This window comes from Eucyclogobius newberryi, unplaced genomic scaffold (genome assembly GCF_026437365.1).
Source record: "Eucyclogobius newberryi isolate DKJ021-1_F unplaced genomic scaffold, fEucNew1.0.hap1 SCAF_12, whole genome shotgun sequence".
NCBI classification, from domain to species: Eukaryota; Metazoa; Chordata; class Actinopteri; order Gobiiformes; family Gobiidae; genus Eucyclogobius; species Eucyclogobius newberryi.
In genome coordinates this window covers 36,908,327-36,928,326 of record NW_027315746.1, presented here as the reverse complement: position 1 = coordinate 36,928,326, position 20,000 = coordinate 36,908,327, and the positions used below count along the sequence as shown (strand labels likewise).

The 20,000-nt window shown below is 52.5% G+C and overlaps 1 protein-coding gene across 2 annotated transcripts in view; it reads left to right on the top strand.

The window, feature by feature from the left end:
* Positions 1-20,000, top strand: part of LOC140356773 (junctophilin-1-like) — a 268,226-nt gene that overhangs the window by 199,258 nt on the left and 48,968 nt on the right. For both annotated transcript variants that reach the window (XM_072441966.1, XM_072441967.1), the window contains exons 5-6: positions 807-1,255; positions 15,173-15,269. In XM_072441966.1, the coding sequence (XP_072298067.1) occupies positions 807-1,255; positions 15,173-15,253 (530 nt within the window). In that variant the 3' untranslated portion in view covers positions 15,254-15,269. The remainder of the gene's footprint in view (positions 1-806; positions 1,256-15,172; positions 15,270-20,000) is intronic.

Here is a 20,000-nt window from a genome sequence, read left to right as displayed (position 1 = left end):
GCAGGAGGCAGACTGTTGGAGAGGATGTGGCAGCAGGAGGCAGATTGTTGGAGAGGATGTGGCAGCAGGAGGCAGACTGTTGGAGAGGATGTGGCAGCAGGAGGCAGACTGTTGGAGAGGATGTGGCAGCAGGAGGCAGACTGTTGGAGAGGATGTGGCAGCAGGAGACAGACTGTTGGAGAGGATGTGGCAGCAGGAGGCAGACTGTTGGAGAGGATGTGGCAGCAGGAGACAGACTGTTGGAGAGGATGTGGCAGCAGGAGGCAGACTGTTGGAGAGGATGTGGCAGCAGGAGGCAGACTGTTGGAGAGGATGTGGCAGCAGGAGACAGACTGTTGGAGAGGATGTGGCAGCAGGAGGCAGACTGTTGGAGAGGATGTGGCAGCAGGAGGCAGACTGTTGGACATTTCCATTCCCCTGAACTTTAGAACTGTGAACTTGGGCTTCAAAACTCCTGCCATGGACACTATAAATGGATACTTTTGTCATGTACTTTTGGCATATACTTTTGCCAAAAGTACATGCTAAAAGTACATAACATATACTTTTATGAGATGGGGACAGACATCAGACAAATGGAGAAACTGACACATTAGTTTGGAAATGCACAAATTCCACAGACTTTGGACTAAATGGGACTTTTAAGTTAATTAAATGTTAATGTAGTTTGGCCCTGATTGGACTTGTACTTCTGTTTATGGAGGTGTCCTTGAGTTATTACTCTCTGCTCTTTTGTGTTCTATATCAACTCATAGAAATAAGTAAATAAATACAATATAAAAGTCTTCTCTTCTTTTCTGTGGCAGGTATGACAAAGACCGCTCCCAAAGTCTCTCTGAAACTTGAAGTGAAACCGACCGAGCCCCTCCTTCTCAAGCCCCTCCCCCTCAAGCCCCTCCCCCTCAAGCCCCTCCCTCCTGCTGCCAACACACACCCCAGCAACGGACAGATCCACTCCCAGTTCCACAGTTACTACGTGAAGGCCCCCGCCAAGGGGCCCCCGCCGGAGGAGCTGGAGGGTCTGGAGGACGACTTCCACCCGTCCAGCCTGGCCCGCTCAGCCCCGCCCACAAAAACTTTAGGACCCACAACCACCAGGGCCTCAGACGCCCGGACCCCGTCTCCAGCGCCGCCACAGGACGTCTCCAAACCTGCTGAGGCCAAACCCAAACGACAGGAGTCCAAACCAAAGAGCCTGGCTGAGACCAAGAAAGCCAGTGTGGACGTGGTACAAGATCTGGAGGAGGAGGAGACGGTGAGTGAGAAGTGCTTCAGTCGCTGAAAGGGGAAGCACCAGCTACAATGTTCTTAAATCAGATGTTTGGACTTTGTAAAGTTAATAAACCAAATCCATTTACACCACGAGAAAAGCACCACAGCACAACTCCTCCACTGAGCATGTGCAGACGCCTCGACTCCACTGAGCATGTGCAGACGCCTCGACTCCACTGAGCATGTGCAGACGCCTCGACTCCACTGAGCATGTGCAGACGCCTCGACTCCACTGAGCATGTGCAGACGCCTCGACTCCACTGAGCATGTGCAGACGCCTCGACTCCACTGAGCATGTGCAGACGCCTCGACTCCACTGAGCATGTGCAGACGCCTCGACTCCACTGAGCATGTGCAGACGCCTCGACTCCACTGAGCATGTGCAGACGCCTCGACTCCACTGAGCATGTGCAGACGCCTCGACTCCACTGAGCATGTGCAGCATGTGCAGACGCCTCGACTCCACTGAGCATGTGCAGACGCCTCGACTCCACTGAGCATGTGCAGACGCCTCGACTCCACTGAGCATGTGCAGACGCCTCGACTCCACTGAGCATGTGCAGACGCCTCGACTCCACTGAGCATGTGCAGACGCCTCGACTCCACTGAGCATGTGCAGACGCCTCGACTCCACTGAGCATGTGCAGACGCCTCGACTCCACTGAGCATGTGCAGACGCCTCGACTCCACTGAGCATGTGCAGACGCCTCGACTCCACTGAGCATGTGCAGACGCCTCGACTCCACTGAGCATGTGCAGACGCCTCGACTCCACTGAGCATGTGCAGACGCCTCGACTCCACTGAGCATGTGCAGACGCCTCGACTCCACTGAGCATGTGCAGACGCCTCGACTCCACTGAGCATGTGCAGACGCCTCGACTCCACTGAGCATGTGCAGACGCCTCGACTCCACTGAGCATGTGCAGACGCCTCGACTCCACTGAGCATGTGCAGACGCCTCGACTCCACTGAGCATGTGCAGACGCCTCGACTCCACTGAGCATGTGCAGACGCCTCGACTCCACTGAGCATGTGCAGACGCCTCGACTCCACTGAGCATGTGCAGACGCCTCGACTCCACTGAGCATGTGCAGACGCCTCGACTCCACTGAGCATGTGCAGACGCCTCGACTCCACTGAGCATGTGCAGACGCCTCGACTCCACTGAGCATGTGCAGCATGTGCAGACGCCTCGACTCCACTGAGCATGTGCAGACGCCTCGACTCCACTGAGCATGTGCAGACGCCTCGACTCCACTGAGCATGTGCAGACGCCTCGACTCCACTGAGCATGTGCAGACGCCTCGACTCCACTGAGCATGTGCAGACGCCTCGACTCCACTGAGCATGTGCAGACGCCTCGACTCCACTGAGCATGTGCAGACGCCTCGACTCCACTGAGCATGTGCAGACGCCTCGACTCCACTGAGCATGTGCAGACGCCTCGACTCCACTGAGCATGTGCAGACGCCTCGACTCCACTGAGCATGTGCAGACGCCTCGACTCCACTGAGCATGTGCAGACGCCTCGACTCCACTGAGCATGTGCAGACGCCTCGACTCCACTGAGCATGTGCAGACGCCTCGACTCCACTGAGCATGTGCAGACGCCTCGACTCCACTGAGCATGTGCAGACGCCTCGACTCCACTGAGCATGTGCAGACGCCTCGACTCCACTGAGCATGTGCAGACGCCTCGACTCCACTGAGCATGTGCAGACGCCTCGACTCCACTGAGCATGTGCAGACGCCTCGACTCCACTGAGCATGTGCAGACGCCTCGACTCCACTGAGCATGTGCAGGACGACTCAGACGCACGTCTGCTGCTGAGTGTATTTTACGGACGTGAGTCCGGGGCGTTTGTCTTCAAAGGCGTCTAACTTTGGGCGTGACTTTGAGGCTGTGGTTATTTTATTACTTGGTTTACGGATCCGCCGCACTTAGATTATTGATAATTGATCATTGATAATATAAATAAAATGTATTATTATAAAAAAATATATATAAAGTACCGCCGACTAAATGAAATATAAAAAGCGGTATTTAGTCAAAAGATTAGAGCGCATGAAGCGTGACGGAGCCGCTCGGCCCCTGCGCGGTCACGGCGAGAGCGCGCGCCCGTTTCCGCCACCTTTATATCACAAAGACACATTTTAAACCCGTTTACCACATTTTAGAAGTGTGAGTTCAGAGTGTAAAACACTAAATCTACTGTTGCACGCTCCTGCGCGGGGGTCTCCCCTCTCTCCTCTCGTGGTCCGTTTTGGGAAAACCCGGAAGAAAAAATCTTTTGAAATTGAAATTATATTTCGCCTGTTCAATATATTTAATTTAAAAATGCGTAAACCAAGTAATAAAATAACTACGGCCAAATGAGACGAATACAAAAACAGTAAAACAAAGCAGTAAATATGAGCCCTAAAAAGCCTTTGACTCTGTTATCTGGCCTTTTTTATAAAATGTGTTGCAAATTTCAAAAAGATGATTTAATAATGGGAAACATTGGGCTACGATGGTACAACATCAAGAATGAAAAAATAATGGCCATTTGACAGATCAACGTTTGGAAAGAGGGATGAGACAGGGCTGTGCCTGGTCTCCCCTGGTCTGCTTTGTATTTTGGAACCATTGGCCCAAACACTTGACAGGACAGAACATAGACCCCTGCGATGCAGATGATGTCTTACTATGTTTAACCAAATGTCATGCATTTCCTTCATGTCATTGCTATTGTCTCGATACAAACTGAATCCCCTTTGGCATTTCAAATGACCGAACCATTTAAATGTGTGACAAACTTTACTCTTCTTTATTCCACTATAAAGAAATGGAATCTAATCCCATAATTTATTCTAAGTCAAAGTATTGAAACTACAAAAATTTATGTTTTGCCCAAAGGTTTTGTACCAAATAGAACTGACTCAAGGTCTGGAGGACAAAAGGTCAAAGGTTTTTCACCAGATGTAAAAGAGAATCACATGAAAAGATTTGATGAGTTGAAAGAGAAACAGACTTTTATAGTTTTTTACATTATAACTTCCCACTGAGTCCAGACATTTGTGTGTGAAATGTGCATGTTTCTCCACGTGTCTGGTTGGGTTTCCAGGAGAAACTGTGGTTCCCAGGAGCCACACCATTATCGTGTCCTGTTGCTCAGAAATACGGGACTGAAATTATAAATTTTTTACGTCGTCTTCCCACTCCGTTTCAGAACTATGTAGTTGGGCCTTAAAATTCCTGCCATGGACACAATCAATGGATACTCAAGGTTCAAGATTGACTTATTTTGTCCCACAAGTGGCTCATTTGTCTTGACCCATTCTGCCATCGATGCAGTGCAATGAAATACACAATCCATAAATCCATAATACCATATTACATTCATGAGGTGCAGTTACAGGAACCCTAACCCTGTCGGTCCTTGTTCAGGAACCTCACATTCTGAACCTTGTACTTAAGTAATAACTGGTGCTCTGGGTACAGTACATGCAAAGGGTCTTTCGGGGTCTGATGAGCCCGACGCAGAGGGGCCCGTTCATAATGCTCTGCATCGCTCCTGCTCATTTAGACCCAACTGTGTCTAAAGTCGATGCCCAGCTACAATTGCATCGTTAAACTAAATGATATTTTTCAAAAACTTCAATCCGGTTTTAGAAACTGCCCATATAACATTTTTTTAACAACTTTCATTTAAGTTTTTATTTTTAAAAAAAAGCCTTGCCAGTGGAGTCCCCCAAGGATCAGTTTTGTTTTCATGATGTTGATTTGCTCCAATGTCCTTCTGCTGTTTTGCCTCTTAACACAAAGTCAGGCTGCTGGAACATTATAAAAGGTGAACGTCGCGCAGCCTCAAAGTTTGAGTGCTACACCAAAAAAAGATGACAATTATTAAGAATATTTAGGGGTCGCACATCTTCAAAAATCTATAATTGCTGAAACGCATTAGCGTTTACTTGTTTGTTCTAGCCAAATACAAAAGTTGTGAGTATCTTTGTCCTAGTTTTTTTTTTAATGAAGATTCATTTTATTTATTTAAACAGGGAAAAGAGTTTTCGTGGCTCCTGGTTAAACACAACACCAAATAAACAACAGACAAACACAGGATAAAATGAACAAATACATAAAAACACATTTACACATACAATATGAGATACATTTAGATGTGCAACCCCTAAATATTTGAATAAGCTCTGTTGGAACACTTGTAAATGTCTAAATGAAGTGTAAAAAAACAAAACTAAATTGTAATATTTGGTGATTGCCCTGATTCAGATGCTTTTAGTGAGTTTCATTTTATGGTTGTCCTTTTGTTCAAAGTCTGACTCTTCATAAGAACGTTGAACCTGTCAAAGAGATTAGTTCCTGGAAACAGTCGTCCACTCACCGACTGTGGCCTTGACCAGTGCTCAGTCCACAGACTACACCTGGACTACACCTGGACTACACCTGGTCTACACCTGGACTACACCTGGTCTACACCTGGACTACACCTGGACTACACCAGGACTACACAAGGACTACACCTGGACTACACCTGGTCTACAGCTGGACTACATCTGGTCTACACCTGGTCTACAGCTGGACTACACCTGGACTACACCTGGACTACACCTGGTCTACAGCTGGACTACACCTGGACTACACCTGGACTACACCTGGTCTACAGCTGGACTACATCTGGTCTACACCTGGACTACACCTGGACTACACCTGGTCTACAGCTGGTCTACAGCTGGTCTACAACTGGTCTACAACTGGTCTACAGCTGGTCTACAGCTGGTCTACAGCTGGTCTACAACTGGTCTACAACTGGTCTACAGCTGGTCTACAACTGGTCTACAGCTGGTCTACAACTGGTCTACAGCTGGTCTACAGCTGGTCAACTGGTCTACAGCTGGTCTACAGCTGGTCTACAGCTGGTCTACAACTGGTCTACAGCTGGTCTACAGCTGGTCTACAGCTGGTCTACAGCTGGTCTACAGCTGGTCTACAACTGGTCTACAGCTGGTCTACAGCTGGTCTACAGCTGGTCTACAGCTGGTCTACAACTGGTCTACAGCTGGTCTACAGCTGGTCTACAACTGGTCTACAGCTGGTCTACAACTGGTCTACAGCTGGTCTACAACTGGTCTACAACTGGTCTACAGCTGGTCTACAACTGGTCTACAACTGGTCTACAGCTGGTCTACAGCTGGTCTACAGCTGGTCTACAACTGGTCTACAGCTGGTCTACAGCTGGTCTACTGCTGGTCTACAGCTGGTCTACAGCTGGTCTACAACTGGTCTACAGCTGGTCTACAGCTGGTCTACAGCTGGTCTACAGCTGGTCTACAACTGGTCTACAGCTGGTCTACAACTGGTCTACAGCTGGTCTACAGCTGGTCTACAGCTGGTCTACAGCTGGTCTACAACTGGTCTACAGCTGGTCTACAACTGGTCTACAGCTGGTCTACAGCTGGTCTACAGCTGGTCTACAGCTGGTCTACAGCTGGTCTACAGCTGGTCTACAGCTGGTCTACAACTGGTCTACAGCTGGTCTACAGCTGGTCTACAACTGGTCTACAGCTGGTCTACAGCTGGTCTACACCTGGACTACACCTGGACTACACCTGGACTACACCTGGTCTACAGCTGGTCTACAGCTGGTCTACAGCTGGTCTACAGCTGGTCTACAGCTGGTCTACAGCTGGTCTACAACTGGTCTACAGCTGGTCTACAGCTGGTCTACAGCTGGTCTACAGCTGGTCTACAACTGGTCTACAGCTGGTCTACAGCTGGTCTACAACTGGTCTACAGCTGGTCTACAGCTGGTCTACACCTGGACTACACCTGGACTACACCTGGACTACACCTGGTCTACAACTGGTCTACAGCTGGTCTACAGCTGGTCTACAGCTGGTCTACAGCTGGTCTACACCTGGACTACACCTGGACTACATCTGGTCTACACCTGGTCTACAGCTGGACTACACCTGGACTACACCTGGTCTACAGCTGGACTACATCTGGTCTACACCTGGACTACACCTGGACTACACCTGGTCTACAGCTGGTCTACAGCTGGTCTACAGCTGGTCTACAACTGGTCTACAGCTGGTCTACAACTGGTCTACAGCTGGTCTACAGCTGGTCTACAGCTGGTCTACAGCTGGTCTACAGCTGGTCTACAACTGGTCTACAGCTGGTCTACAACTGGTCTACAGCTGGTCTACAGCTGGTCTACAACTGGTCTACAGCTGGTCTACAACTGGTCTACAGCTGGTCTACAACTGGTCTACAGCTGGTCTACAACTGGTCTACAGCTGGTCTACCACTGGTCTACAGCTGGTCTACAGCTGGTCTACAGCTGGTCTACAACTGGTCTACAGCTGGTCTACAGCTGGTCAACTGGTCTACAGCTGGTCTACAGCTGGTCTACAGCTGGTCTACAACTGGTCTACAGCTGGTCTACAGCTGGTCTACAGCTGGTCTACAGCTGGTCTACAACTGGTCTACAGCTGGTCTACAGCTGGTCTACAACTGGTCTACAGCTGGTCTACAGCTGGTCTACAGCTGGTCTACAGCTGGTCTACACCTGGTCTACAGCTGGTCTACAGCTGGTCTACAACTGGTCTACAACTGGTCTACAGCTGGTCTACAGCTGGTCTACAGCTGGTCTACAACTGGTCTACAACTGGTCTACAGCTGGTCTACAACTGGTCTACAGCTGGTCTACAACTGGTCTACAGCTGGTCTACAGCTGGTCAACTGGTCTACAGCTGGTCTACAGCTGGTCTACAGCTGGTCTACAACTGGTCTACAGCTGGTCTACAGCTGGTCTACAGCTGGTCTACAGCTGGTCTACAGCTGGTCTACAACTGGTCTACAGCTGGTCTACAGCTGGTCTACAGCTGGTCTACAGCTGGTCTACAACTGGTCTACAGCTGGTCTACAGCTGGTCTACAACTGGTCTACAGCTGGTCTACAACTGGTCTACAGCTGGTCTACAACTGGTCTACAACTGGTCTACAGCTGGTCTACAACTGGTCTACAACTGGTCTACAGCTGGTCTACAGCTGGTCTACAGCTGGTCTACAACTGGTCTACAGCTGGTCTACAACTGGTCTACTGCTGGTCTACAGCTGGTCTACAGCTGGTCTACAACTGGTCTACAGCTGGTCTACAGCTGGTCTACAGCTGGTCTACAGCTGGTCTACAACTGGTCTACAGCTGGTCTACAACTGGTCTACAGCTGGTCTACAGCTGGTCTACAGCTGGTCTACAGCTGGTCTACAACTGGTCTACAGCTGGTCTACAACTGGTCTACAGCTGGTCTACAGCTGGTCTACAGCTGGTCTACAGCTGGTCTACAGCTGGTCTACAGCTGGTCTACAACTGGTCTACAGCTGGTCTACAGCTGGTCTACAACTGGTCTACAGCTGGTCTACAGCTGGTCTACACCTGGACTACACCTGGACTACACCTGGACTACACCTGGTCTACAGCTGGTCTACAGCTGGTCTACAGCTGGTCTACAGCTGGTCTACAGCTGGTCTACAGCTGGTCTACAACTGGTCTACAGCTGGTCTACAGCTGGTCTACAACTGGTCTACAGCTGGTCTACAGCTGGTCTACACCTGGACTACACCTGGACTACACCTGGACTACACCTGGTCTACAACTGGTCTACAGCTGGTCTACAGCTGGTCTACAGCTGGTCTACAGCTGGTCTACACCTGGACTACACCTGGACTACATCTGGTCTACACCTGGTCTACAGCTGGACTACACCTGGACTACACCTGGACTACACCTGGTCTACAGCTGGACTACATCTGGTCTACACCTGGACTACACCTGGACTACACCTGGTCTACAGCTGGTCTACAGCTGGTCTACAGCTGGTCTACAACTGGTCTACAGCTGGTCTACAACTGGTCTACAGCTGGTCTACAGCTGGTCTACAGCTGGTCTACAGCTGGTCTACAGCTGGTCTACAACTGGTCTACAGCTGGTCTACAACTGGTCTACAGCTGGTCTACAGCTGGTCTACAACTGGTCTACAGCTGGTCTACAACTGGTCTACAGCTGGTCTACAACTGGTCTACAGCTGGTCTACAACTGGTCTACAGCTGGTCTACCACTGGTCTACAGCTGGTCTACAGCTGGTCTACAGCTGGTCTACAACTGGTCTACAGCTGGTCTACAGCTGGTCAACTGGTCTACAGCTGGTCTACAGCTGGTCTACAGCTGGTCTACAACTGGTCTACAGCTGGTCTACAGCTGGTCTACAGCTGGTCTACAGCTGGTCTACAACTGGTCTACAGCTGGTCTACAGCTGGTCTACAACTGGTCTACAGCTGGTCTACAGCTGGTCTACAGCTGGTCTACAGCTGGTCTACAACTGGTCTACAGCTGGTCTACAGCTGGTCTACAACTGGTCTACAGCTGGTCTTCAACTGGTCTACAGCTGGTCTACAACTGGTCTACAGCTGGTCTACAGCTGGTCTACAACTGGTCTACAGCTGGTCTACAACTGGTCTACAACTGGTCTACAGCTGGTCTACAGCTGGTCTACAGCTGGTCTACAACTGGTCTACAGCTGGTCTACAACTGGTCTACAGCTGGTCTACAGCTGGTCTACACCTGGTCTACAGCTGGTCTACAGCTGGTCTACAGCTGGTCTACAGCTGGTCTACAACTGGTCTACAGCTGGTCTACAACTGGTCTACAGCTGGTCTACAGCTGGTCTACAACTGGTCTACAGCTGGTCTACAGCTGGTCTACAACTGGTCTACAGCTGGTCTACAGCTGGTCTACAGCTGGTCTACAACTGGTCTACAGCTGGTCTACAACTGGTCTACAGCTGGTCTACAACTGGTCTACAGCTGGTCTACAGCTGGTCTACAACTGGTCTACAGCTGGTCTACAGCTGGTCTACAACTGGTCTACAGCTGGTCTACAGCTGGTCTACAGCTGGTCTACAACTGGTCTACAGCTGGTCTACAGCTGGTCTACAACTGGTCTACAGCTGGTCTACAACTGGTCTACAGCTGGTCTACAGCTGGTCTACAACTGGTCTACAGCTGGTCTACAGCTGGTCTACAACTGGTGTACAGCTGGTCTACAGCTGGTCTACAGCTGGTCTACAGCTGGTCTACAGCTGGTCTACAGCTGGTCTACAGCTGGTCTACAACTGGTCTACAGCTGGTCTACAGCTGGTCTACAGCTGGTCTACAACTGGTCTACAGCTGGTCTACAACTGGTCTACAGCTGGTCTACAACTGGTCTACAGCTGGTCTACAGCTGGTCTACAGCTGGTCTACAACTGGTCTACAACTGGTCTACAGCTGGTCTACAGCTGGTCTACAACTGGTCTACAACTGGTCTACAGCTGGTCTACAGCTGGTCTACAACTGGTGTACAGCTGGTCTACAGCTGGTCTACAACTGGTCTACAACTGGTCTACAGCTGGTCTACAACTGGTCTACAGCTGGTCTACAGCTGGTCTACAACTGGTCTACAGCTGGTCTACAACTGGTCTACAACTGGTCTACAGCTGGTCTACAGCTGGTCTACAGCTGGTCTACAGCTGGTCTACAGCTGGTCTACAGCTGGTCTACAACTGGTCTACAGCTGGTCTACAACTGGTCTACAGCTGGTCTACAGCTGGTCTACAGCTGGTCTACAGCTGGTCTACAACTGGTCTACAGCTGGTCTACAGCTGGTCTACAGCTGGTCTACAGCTGGTCTACAACTGGTCTACAGCTGGTCTACAGCTGGTCTACAACTGGTCTACAGCTGGTCTACAACTGGTCTACAGCTGGTCTACAACTGGTCTACAGCTGGTCTACAGCTGGTCTACAGCTGGTCTACAACTGGTCTACAGCTGGTCTACAGCTGGTCTACAGCTGGTCTACAGCTGGTCTACAACTGGTCTACAGCTAGTCTACAACTGGTCTACAGCTGGTCTACAGCTGGTCTACAACTGGTCTACAGCTGGTCTACAACTGGTCTACAACTGGTGTACAGCTGGTCTACAGCTGGTCTACAGCTGGTCTACAGCTGGTCTACAGCTGGTCTACAACTGGTCTACAGCTGGTCTACAGCTGGTCTACAACTGGTCTACAGCTGGTCTACAGCTGGTCTACAACTGGTCTACAGCTGGTCTACAACTGGTCTACAGCTGGTCTACAGCTGGTCTACAGCTGGTCTACAGCTGGTCTACAACTGGTCTACAGCTGGTCTACAACTGGTCTACAGCTGGTCTACAGCTGGTCTACAGCTGGTCTACAACTGGTCTACAGCTGGTCTACAGCTGGTCTACAACTGGTCTACAGCTGGTCTACAGCTGGTCTACAGCTGGTCTACAACTGGTCTACAGCTGGTCTACAGCTGGTCTACAACTGGTCTACAGCTGGTCTACAACTGGTCTACAGCTGGTCTACAGCTGGTCTACAACTGGTCTACAGCTGGTCTACAGCTGGTCTACAACTGGTCTACAGCTGGTCTACAACTGGTCTACAGCTGGTCTACAGCTGGTCTACAGCTGGTCTACAGCTGGTCTACAACTGGTCTACAGCTGGTCTACAGCTGGTCTACAACTGGTCTACAGCTGGTCTACAGCTGGTCTACAGCTGGTCTACAGCTGGTCTACAACTGGTCTACAGCTGGTCTACAACTGGTCTACAGCTGGTCTACAACTGGTCTACCACTGGTCTACAGCTGGTCTACAGCTGGTCTACAACTGGTCTACAGCTGGTCTACAGCTGGTCTACAACTGGTCTACAGCTGGTCTACAGCTGGTCTACAACTGGTCTACAGCTGGTCTACAACTGGTCTACAGCTGGTCTACAACTGGTCTACAGCTGGTCTACAACTGGTCTACAGCTGGTCTACAGCTGGTCTACAACTGGTCTACAGCTGGTCTACAGCTGGTCTACAGCTGGTCTACAACTGGTCTACAGCTGGTCTACAACTGGTCTACAACTGGTCTACAACTGGTCTACAGCTGGTCTACAGCTGGTCTACAACTGGTCTACAGCTGGTCTACAACTGGTCTACAGCTGGTCTACAGCTGGTCAACTGGTCTACAGCTGGTCTACAGCTGGTCTACAGCTGGTCTACAACTGGTCTACAGCTGGTCTACAGCTGGTCTACAGCTGGTCTACAGCTGGTCTACAACTGGTCTACAGCTGGTCTACAGCTGGTCTACAGCTGGTCTACAGCTGGTCTACAACTGGTCTACAGCTGGTCTACAGCTGGTCTACAGCTGGTCTACAACTGGTCTACAGCTGGTCTACAACTGGTCTACAGCTGGTCTACAGCTGGTCTACAGCTGGTCTACAACTGGTCTACAACTGGTCTACAGCTGGTCTACAGCTGGTCTACAGCTGGTCTACAACTGGTCTACAGCTGGTCTACAACTGGTCTACAGCTGGTCTACAGCTGGTCTACAGCTGGTCTACAACTGGTCTACAGCTGGTCTACAGCTGGTCTACAGCTGGTCTACAGCTGGTCTACAACTGGTCTACAGCTGGTCTACAACTGGTCTACAGCTGGTCTACAGCTGGTCTACAGCTGGTCTACAGCTGGTCTACAACTGGTCTACAGCTGGTCTACAACTGGTCTACAGCTGGTCTACAGCTGGTCTACAGCTGGTCTACAGCTGGTCTACAACTGGTCTACAGCTGGTCTACAACTGGTCTACAGCTGGTCTACAGCTGGTCTACAGCTGGTCTACAACTGGTCTACAGCTGGTCTACAGCTGGTCTACAGCTGGTCTACAACTGGTCTACAGCTGGTCTACAGCTGGTCTACAGCTGGTCTACAGCTGGTCTACAACTGGTCTACAGCTGGTCTACAACTGGTCTACAGCTGGTCTACAACTGGTCTACAGCTGGTCTACAGCTGGTCTACAGCTGGTCTACAGCTGGTCTACAGCTGGTCTACAGCTGGTCTACAACTGGTCTACAGCTGGTCTACAGCTGGTCTACAGCTGGTCTACAACTGGTCTACAGCTGGTCTACAGCTGGTCTACAGCTGGTCTACAACTGGTCTACAGCTGGTCTACAGCTGGTCTACAGCTGGTCTACAACTGGTCTACAGCTGGTCTACAGCTGGTCTACAGCTGGTCTACAGCTGGTCTACAGCTGGTCTACAGCTGGTCTACAACTGGTCTACAGCTGGTCTACAACTGGTCTACAGCTGGTCTACAGCTGGTCTACAGCTGGTCTACAGCTGGTCTACAGCTGGTCTACAGCTGGTCTACAGCTGGTCTACAACTGGTCTACAGCTGGTCTACAACTGGTCTACAGCTGGTCTACAGCTGGTCTACAGCTGGTCTACAACTGGTCTACAACTGGTCTACAGCTGGTCTACAACTGGTCTACAGCTGGTCTACAGCTGGTCTACAACTGGTCTACAGCTGGTCTACAACTGGTCTACAACTGGTCTACAGCTGGTCTACAGCTGGTCTACAGCTGGTCTACAGCTGGTCTACAACTGGTCTACAGCTGGTCTACAGCTGGTCTACAGCTGGTCTACAACTGGTCTACAGCTGGTCTACAGCTGGTCTACAGCTGGTCTACAACTGGTCTACAACTGGTCTACAGCTGGTCTACAGCTGGTCTACAGCTGGTCTACAGCTGGTCTACAACTGGTCTACAGCTGGTCTACAACTGGTCTACAGCTGGTCTACAACTGGTCTACAGCTGGTCTACAGCTGGTCTACAGCTGGTCTACAGCTGGTCTACAGCTGGTCTACAGCTGGTCTACAACTGGTCTACAGCTGGTCTACAACTGGTCTACAGCTGGTCTACAGCTGGTCTACAGCTGGTCTACAACTGGTCTACAGCTGGTCTACAGCTGGTCTACAGCTGGTCTACAACTGGTCTACAGCTGGTCTACAGCTGGTCTACAGCTGGTCTACAACTGGTCTACAGCTGGTCTACAGCTGGTCTACAGCTGGTCTACAGCTGGTCTACAGCTGGTCTACAGCTGGTCTACAGCTGGTCTACAACTGGTCTACAGCTGGTCTACAGCTGGTCTACAGCTGGTCTACAGCTGGTCTACAGCTGGTCTACAGCTGGTCTACAGCTGGTCTACAACTGGTCTACAGCTGGTCTACAACTGGTCTACAGCTGGTCTACAGCTGGTCTACAGCTGGTCTACAGCTGGTCTACAGCTGGTCTACAACTGGTCTACAGCTGGTCTACAGCTGGTCTACAGCTGGTCTACAACTGGTCTACAGCTGGTCTACAGCTGGTCTACAGCTGGTCTACAACTGGTCTACAGCTGGTCTACAACTGGTCTACAGCTGGTCTACAGCTGGTCTACAGCTGGTCTACAACTGGTCTACAGCTGGTCTACAGCTGGTCTACAGCATCTGCTCACGGGGACGAGACGCCTGGACCATAGAACACCTGTGCTGTCTAAGATGTTACAAGTTGTTTTTAAGTCTCTGCGATGAAGCTTTTAAATGACAGGAAAAAATCACATTTGCACTTAATCTGAAAATGGACACATTTGACAGATTTTTGACTAAATGGTTTAGTTTGTGCCTTACTTTTCTTTCATTTTTTATTGAATAACTGCTGTGATGGGACAACCAGCTGAGATTACCAAAACTAACTTCAAAGGAACCATAATTTGTAATCTTAGAAAGTGCACGTTTAAGACTTAAACTCCATCTCTGGCTCGCTGAGTGTGGGCGGGGCCGATTGTGGGCGGGGCCGAGTGTGCATCACTACGGCTGGGACCAGGCTCCGCCCCTTCTCTGTTTGGCAGAACATAACCAACATTGATATATATATATATATATTATATATATATCATAATTCATATTCTGCACCACAGTCGGGATTGAGATTGAGTTTGTTTGTAGTAATGTAACACATTTGTGCTCTTTTCTCTTTCAGGGTCCTAACTCCATCCTGGTGGCTCTGGTGATGCTCATCAATGTTGGTCTAGCAATCATTTTTGTCCATTTTCTCACCTGACCAAATGTGATCTCAGGTACATTTCACTGTCACATCGGCCTGTGCGTCTGAGCACGTGTGTGTGCGTCTGAGCACGTGTCTGAGCACGTGTGTGTGCGTCTGAGCACGTGTGTGTGCGTCTGAGCACGTGCGTGTGCGTCTGAGCACGTGTCTGAGCACGTGTGTGTGCGTCTGAGCACGTGTCTGAGCACGTGTGTGTGCGTCTGAGCACGTGTCTGAGCATGTGTGTGTGCGTCTGAGCACGTGTCTGAGCACGTGCGTGTGCGTCTGAGCACGTGTCTGAGCACGTGCGTGTGCGTCTGAGCACGTGTCTGAGCACGTGTGTGTGCGTCTGAGCACGTGTCTGAGCATGTGTGTGTGCGTCTGAGCACGTGTCTGAGCACGTGTGTGTGCGTCTGAGCACGTGTGTGTGCGTCTGAGCACGTGTCTGAGCACGTGTGTGTGCGTCTGAGCACGTGCGTGTGCGTCTGAGCACGTGTCTGAGCACGTGTGTGTGCGTCTGAGCACGTGTCTGAGCACGTGTGTGTGCGTCTGAGCACGTGTGTGTGCGTCTGAGCACGTGTCTGAGCACGTGTGTGTGCGTCTGAGCACGTGTCTGAGCACGTGTGTGTGCGTCTGAGCACGTGTGTGTGCGTCTGAGCACGTGTGTGTGCGTCTGAGCACGTGTCTGAGCACGTGTGTGTGCGTCTGAGCACGTGTCTGAGCACGTGTGTGTGCGTCTGAGCACGTGTCTGAGCACGTGTGTGTGCGTCTGAGCACGTGTCTGAGCATGTGTGTGTGCGTCTGAGCACGTGTCTGAGCATGTGTGTGTGCGTCTGAGCACGTGTCTGAGCACGTGCGTGTGCGTCTGAGCACGTGTCTGAGCACGTGTGTGTGCGTCTGAGCACGTGTCTGAGCATGTGTGTGTGCGTCTGAGCACGTGTCTGAGCACGTGCGTGTGCGTCTGAGCACGTGTCTGAGCACGTGTGTGTGCGTCTGAGCACGTGTCTGAGCACGTGTGTGTGCGTCTGAGCACGTGTCTGAGCACGTGTGTGTGCGTCTGAGCACGTGTCTGAGCACGTGTGTGTGCGTCTGAGCACGTGTCTGAGCACGTGTGTGTGCGTCTGAGCACGTGTGTGTGCGTCTGAGCACGTGTCTGAGCACGTGTGTGTGCGTCTGAGCACGTGTGTGTGCGTCTGAGCACGTGTCTGAGCACGTGTGTGTGCGTCTGAGCACGTGTCTGAGCACGTGTGTGTGCGTCTGAGCACGTGTGTGTGCGTCTGAGCATGTGCGTTTGCGTCTGAGTGTGGAAGTGTGTCACATGCATCTGCAGCACATGTGCAGGTGCTCAAAGTCCTGAGGCACCATCAGAGTCAAAGTACAGATACACCCGGTCCACACAACACTTTACTACAATGAATCATGTAAAAGATTAGATTAAAACACATTTAGTTATGAAGAGAATGTTGGTTAAAGGAATTCAATCAGACGATATTTTGTGTATTTGCTATTTCCAAAACAGAAGCAAGAATAAACGATTATTAGAGCTGTCAATATTGTAAATAAGATTCAAAATGGATTAAATCCAAGTTAGACCAAAATGCTTGAGGGCCACCTACTTGGAGTCTTTTTCACAAATGTAGTGGAGTGGAGAGGATTATATTTAGCTTTCAAATGTGGTGAGTCTAAATAAAAAATAACTCATTTATAAAAGAGCGCGTCAGATTGTACTGGGAACCGGGAAGGGAAGATTTCAGGACTGCAAAAAAAGATGATTTATAAAAACCTGTGCGGCACACCTGAGCCCCGCCCTGAGCCCCGCCCTGAGCCCCGCCCTGAGCCTGAGCAGGGAAGGAGGGTCTGTGACACTGAGGGAGGGCATCAGTTTGGGCTTCGTGTCGTTGCGTCCTGGGCTTTAAAATGAGGCCCCTGATCATGTCGAGGGTCAGGGTCGTCCACCCTGACCTAAGGGTCGTCCACCCTGACCCAAGGGTCGTCCACCCTGACCTAAGGGTCGTCCACCCTGACCCAAGGGTCGTCCACCCTGACCTAAGGGTCGTCCACCCTGACCCAAGGGTCGTCCACCCTGACCTAAGGGTCGTCCACCCTGACCCAAGGGTCGTCCACCCTGACCTAAGGGTCGTCCACCCTGACCTAAGGGTCGTCCACCCTGACCTAAGGGTCGTCCACCCTGACCTAAGGGTCGTCCACCCTGACCCAAGGGTCGTCCACCCTGACCCAAGGGTCGTCCACCGTGACCTAAGGGTCGTCCACCCTGACCCAAGGGTCGTCCACCGTGACCTAAGGGTCGTCCACCCTGACCCAAGGGTCGTCCACCCTGACCCAAGGGTCGTCCACCCTGACCCAAGGGTCGTCCACCCTGACCTAAGGGTCGTCCACCCTGACCTAAGGGTCGTCCACCCTGACCCAAGGGTCGTCCACCGTGACCTAAGGGTCGTCCACCCTGACCCAAGGGTCGTCCACCCTGACCTACGTCCACCCTGACCCAAGGGTCGTCCACCCTGACCCAAGGGTCGTCCACCCTGACCTAAGGGTCGTCCACCCTGACCCAAGGGTCGTCCACCGTGACCTAAGGGTCGTCCACCCTGACCCAAGGGTCGTCCACCGTGACCTAAGGGTCGTCCACCCTGACCCAAGGGTCGTCCACCCTGACCTAAGGGTGGTCAGGGGTCGTCCACCCTGACCTAAGGGTCGTCCACCCTGACCCAAGGGTCGTCCACCCTGACCTAAGGGTCGTCCACCCTGACCTAAGGGTCGTCCACCCTGACCCTGGACATGTTGTGGAGGTGCACGATGCTTCACGTTCACATCTGCATTTTAAATCATGATTACTTTGATGCTGAGCGCTGCATACGCATGGTTTTGTTTCTCTATTCGTTCATTTAACAGGGACAATGTACATTCTCTGTACATATATCAGACATATACCCCACCTGCAGAGCCCCCACCTGCAGAGCCCCCACCTGCAGAGCCTCCACCTGCAGAGTCTCCACCTGCAGAGCCTCCACCTGCAGAGTCTCCACCTGCAGAGCCTCCACCTGCAGAGCCTCCACCTGCAGAGTCTCCACCTGCAGAGCCTCCACCTGCAGAGTCTCCACCTGCAGAGCCTCCACCTGCAGAGCCTCCACCTGCAGAGCCCCCACCTGCAGAGCCCCCACCTGCAGAGCCTCCACCTGCAGAGCCTCCACCTGCAGTCTCCACCTGCAGAGCCCCCACCTGCAGAGTCTCCACCTGCAGAGCCTCCACCTGCAGAGTCTCCACCTGCAGAGCCTCCACCTGCAGAGCCTCCACCTGCAGAGTCTCCACCTGCAGAGCCTCCACCTGCAGAGTCTCCACCTGCAGAGCCTCCACCTGCAGAGCCTCCACCTGCAGAGCCCCCACCTGCAGAGCCCCCACCTGCAGAGCCTCCACCTGCAGAGCCTCCACCTGCAGTCTCCACCTGCAGAGCCCCCACCTGCAGAGTCTCCACCTGCAGAGCCTCCACCTGCAGAGTCTCCACCTGCAGAGTCTCCACCTGCAGAGCCTCCACCTGCAGAGCCCCCACCTGCAGAGCCCCCACCTGCAGAGCCTCCACCTGCAGAGCCTCCACCTGCAGAGTCTCCACCTGCAGAGCCCCCACCTGCAGAGTCTCCACCTGCAGAGCCTCCACCTGCAGAGTCTCCACCTGCAGAGCCTCCACCTGCAGAGTCTCCACCTGCAGAGCCCCCACCTGCAGAGCCTCCACCTGCAGAGCCTCCACCTGCAGAGTCTCCACCTGCAGAGCCCCCACCTGCAGAGCCTCCACCTGCAGAGCCTCCACCTGCAGAGCCTCCACCTGCAGAGTCTCCACCTGCAGAGCCTCCACCTGCAGAGTCTCCACCTGCAGAGCCCCCACCTGCAGAGCCTCCACCTGCAGAGCCTCCACCTGCAGAGTCTCCACCTGCAGAGCCTCCACCTGCAGAGCCCCCACCTGCAGAGTCTCCACCTGCAGAGCCTCCACCTGCAGAGCCCCCACCTGCAGAGTCTCCACCTGCAGAGCCCCCACCTGCAGAGCCCCCACCTGCAGAGTCTCCACCTGCAGAGCCCCCACCTGCAGAGCCTCCACCTGCAGAGTCTCCACCTGCAGAGCCCCCACCTGCAGAGCCTCCACCTGCAGAGTCTCCACCTGCAGAGCCTCCACCTGCAGAGCCTCCACCTGCAGAGTCTCCACCTGCAGAGCCTCCACCTGCAGAGTCTCCACCTGCAGAGCCTCCACCTGCAGAGCCTCCACCTGCAGAGCCCCCACCTGCAGAGTCTCCACCTGCAGAGCCTCCACCTGCAGAGCCCCCACCTGCAGAGTCTCCACCTGCAGAGCCCCCACCTGCAGAGCCCCCACCTGCAGAGTCTCCACCTGCAGAGCCCCCACCTGCAGAGTCTCCACCTGCAGAGCCTCCACCTGCAGAGCCCCCACCTGCAGAGTCTCCACCTGCAGAGCCTCCACCTGCAGAGCCTCCACCTGCAGAGCCCCCACCTGCAGAGTCTCCACCTGCAGAGCCTCCACCTGCAGAGCCCCCACCTGCAGAGTCTCCACCTGCAGAGCCCCCACCTGCAGAGCCCCCACCTGCAGAGTCTCCACCTGCAGAGCCCCCACCTGCAGAGCCTCCACCTGCAGAGTCTCCACCTGCAGAGCCCCCACCTGCAGAGCCTCCACCTGCAGAGTCTCCACCTGCAGAGCCTCCACCTGCAGAGCCCCCACCTGCAGAGTCTCCACCTGCAGAGCCTCCACCTG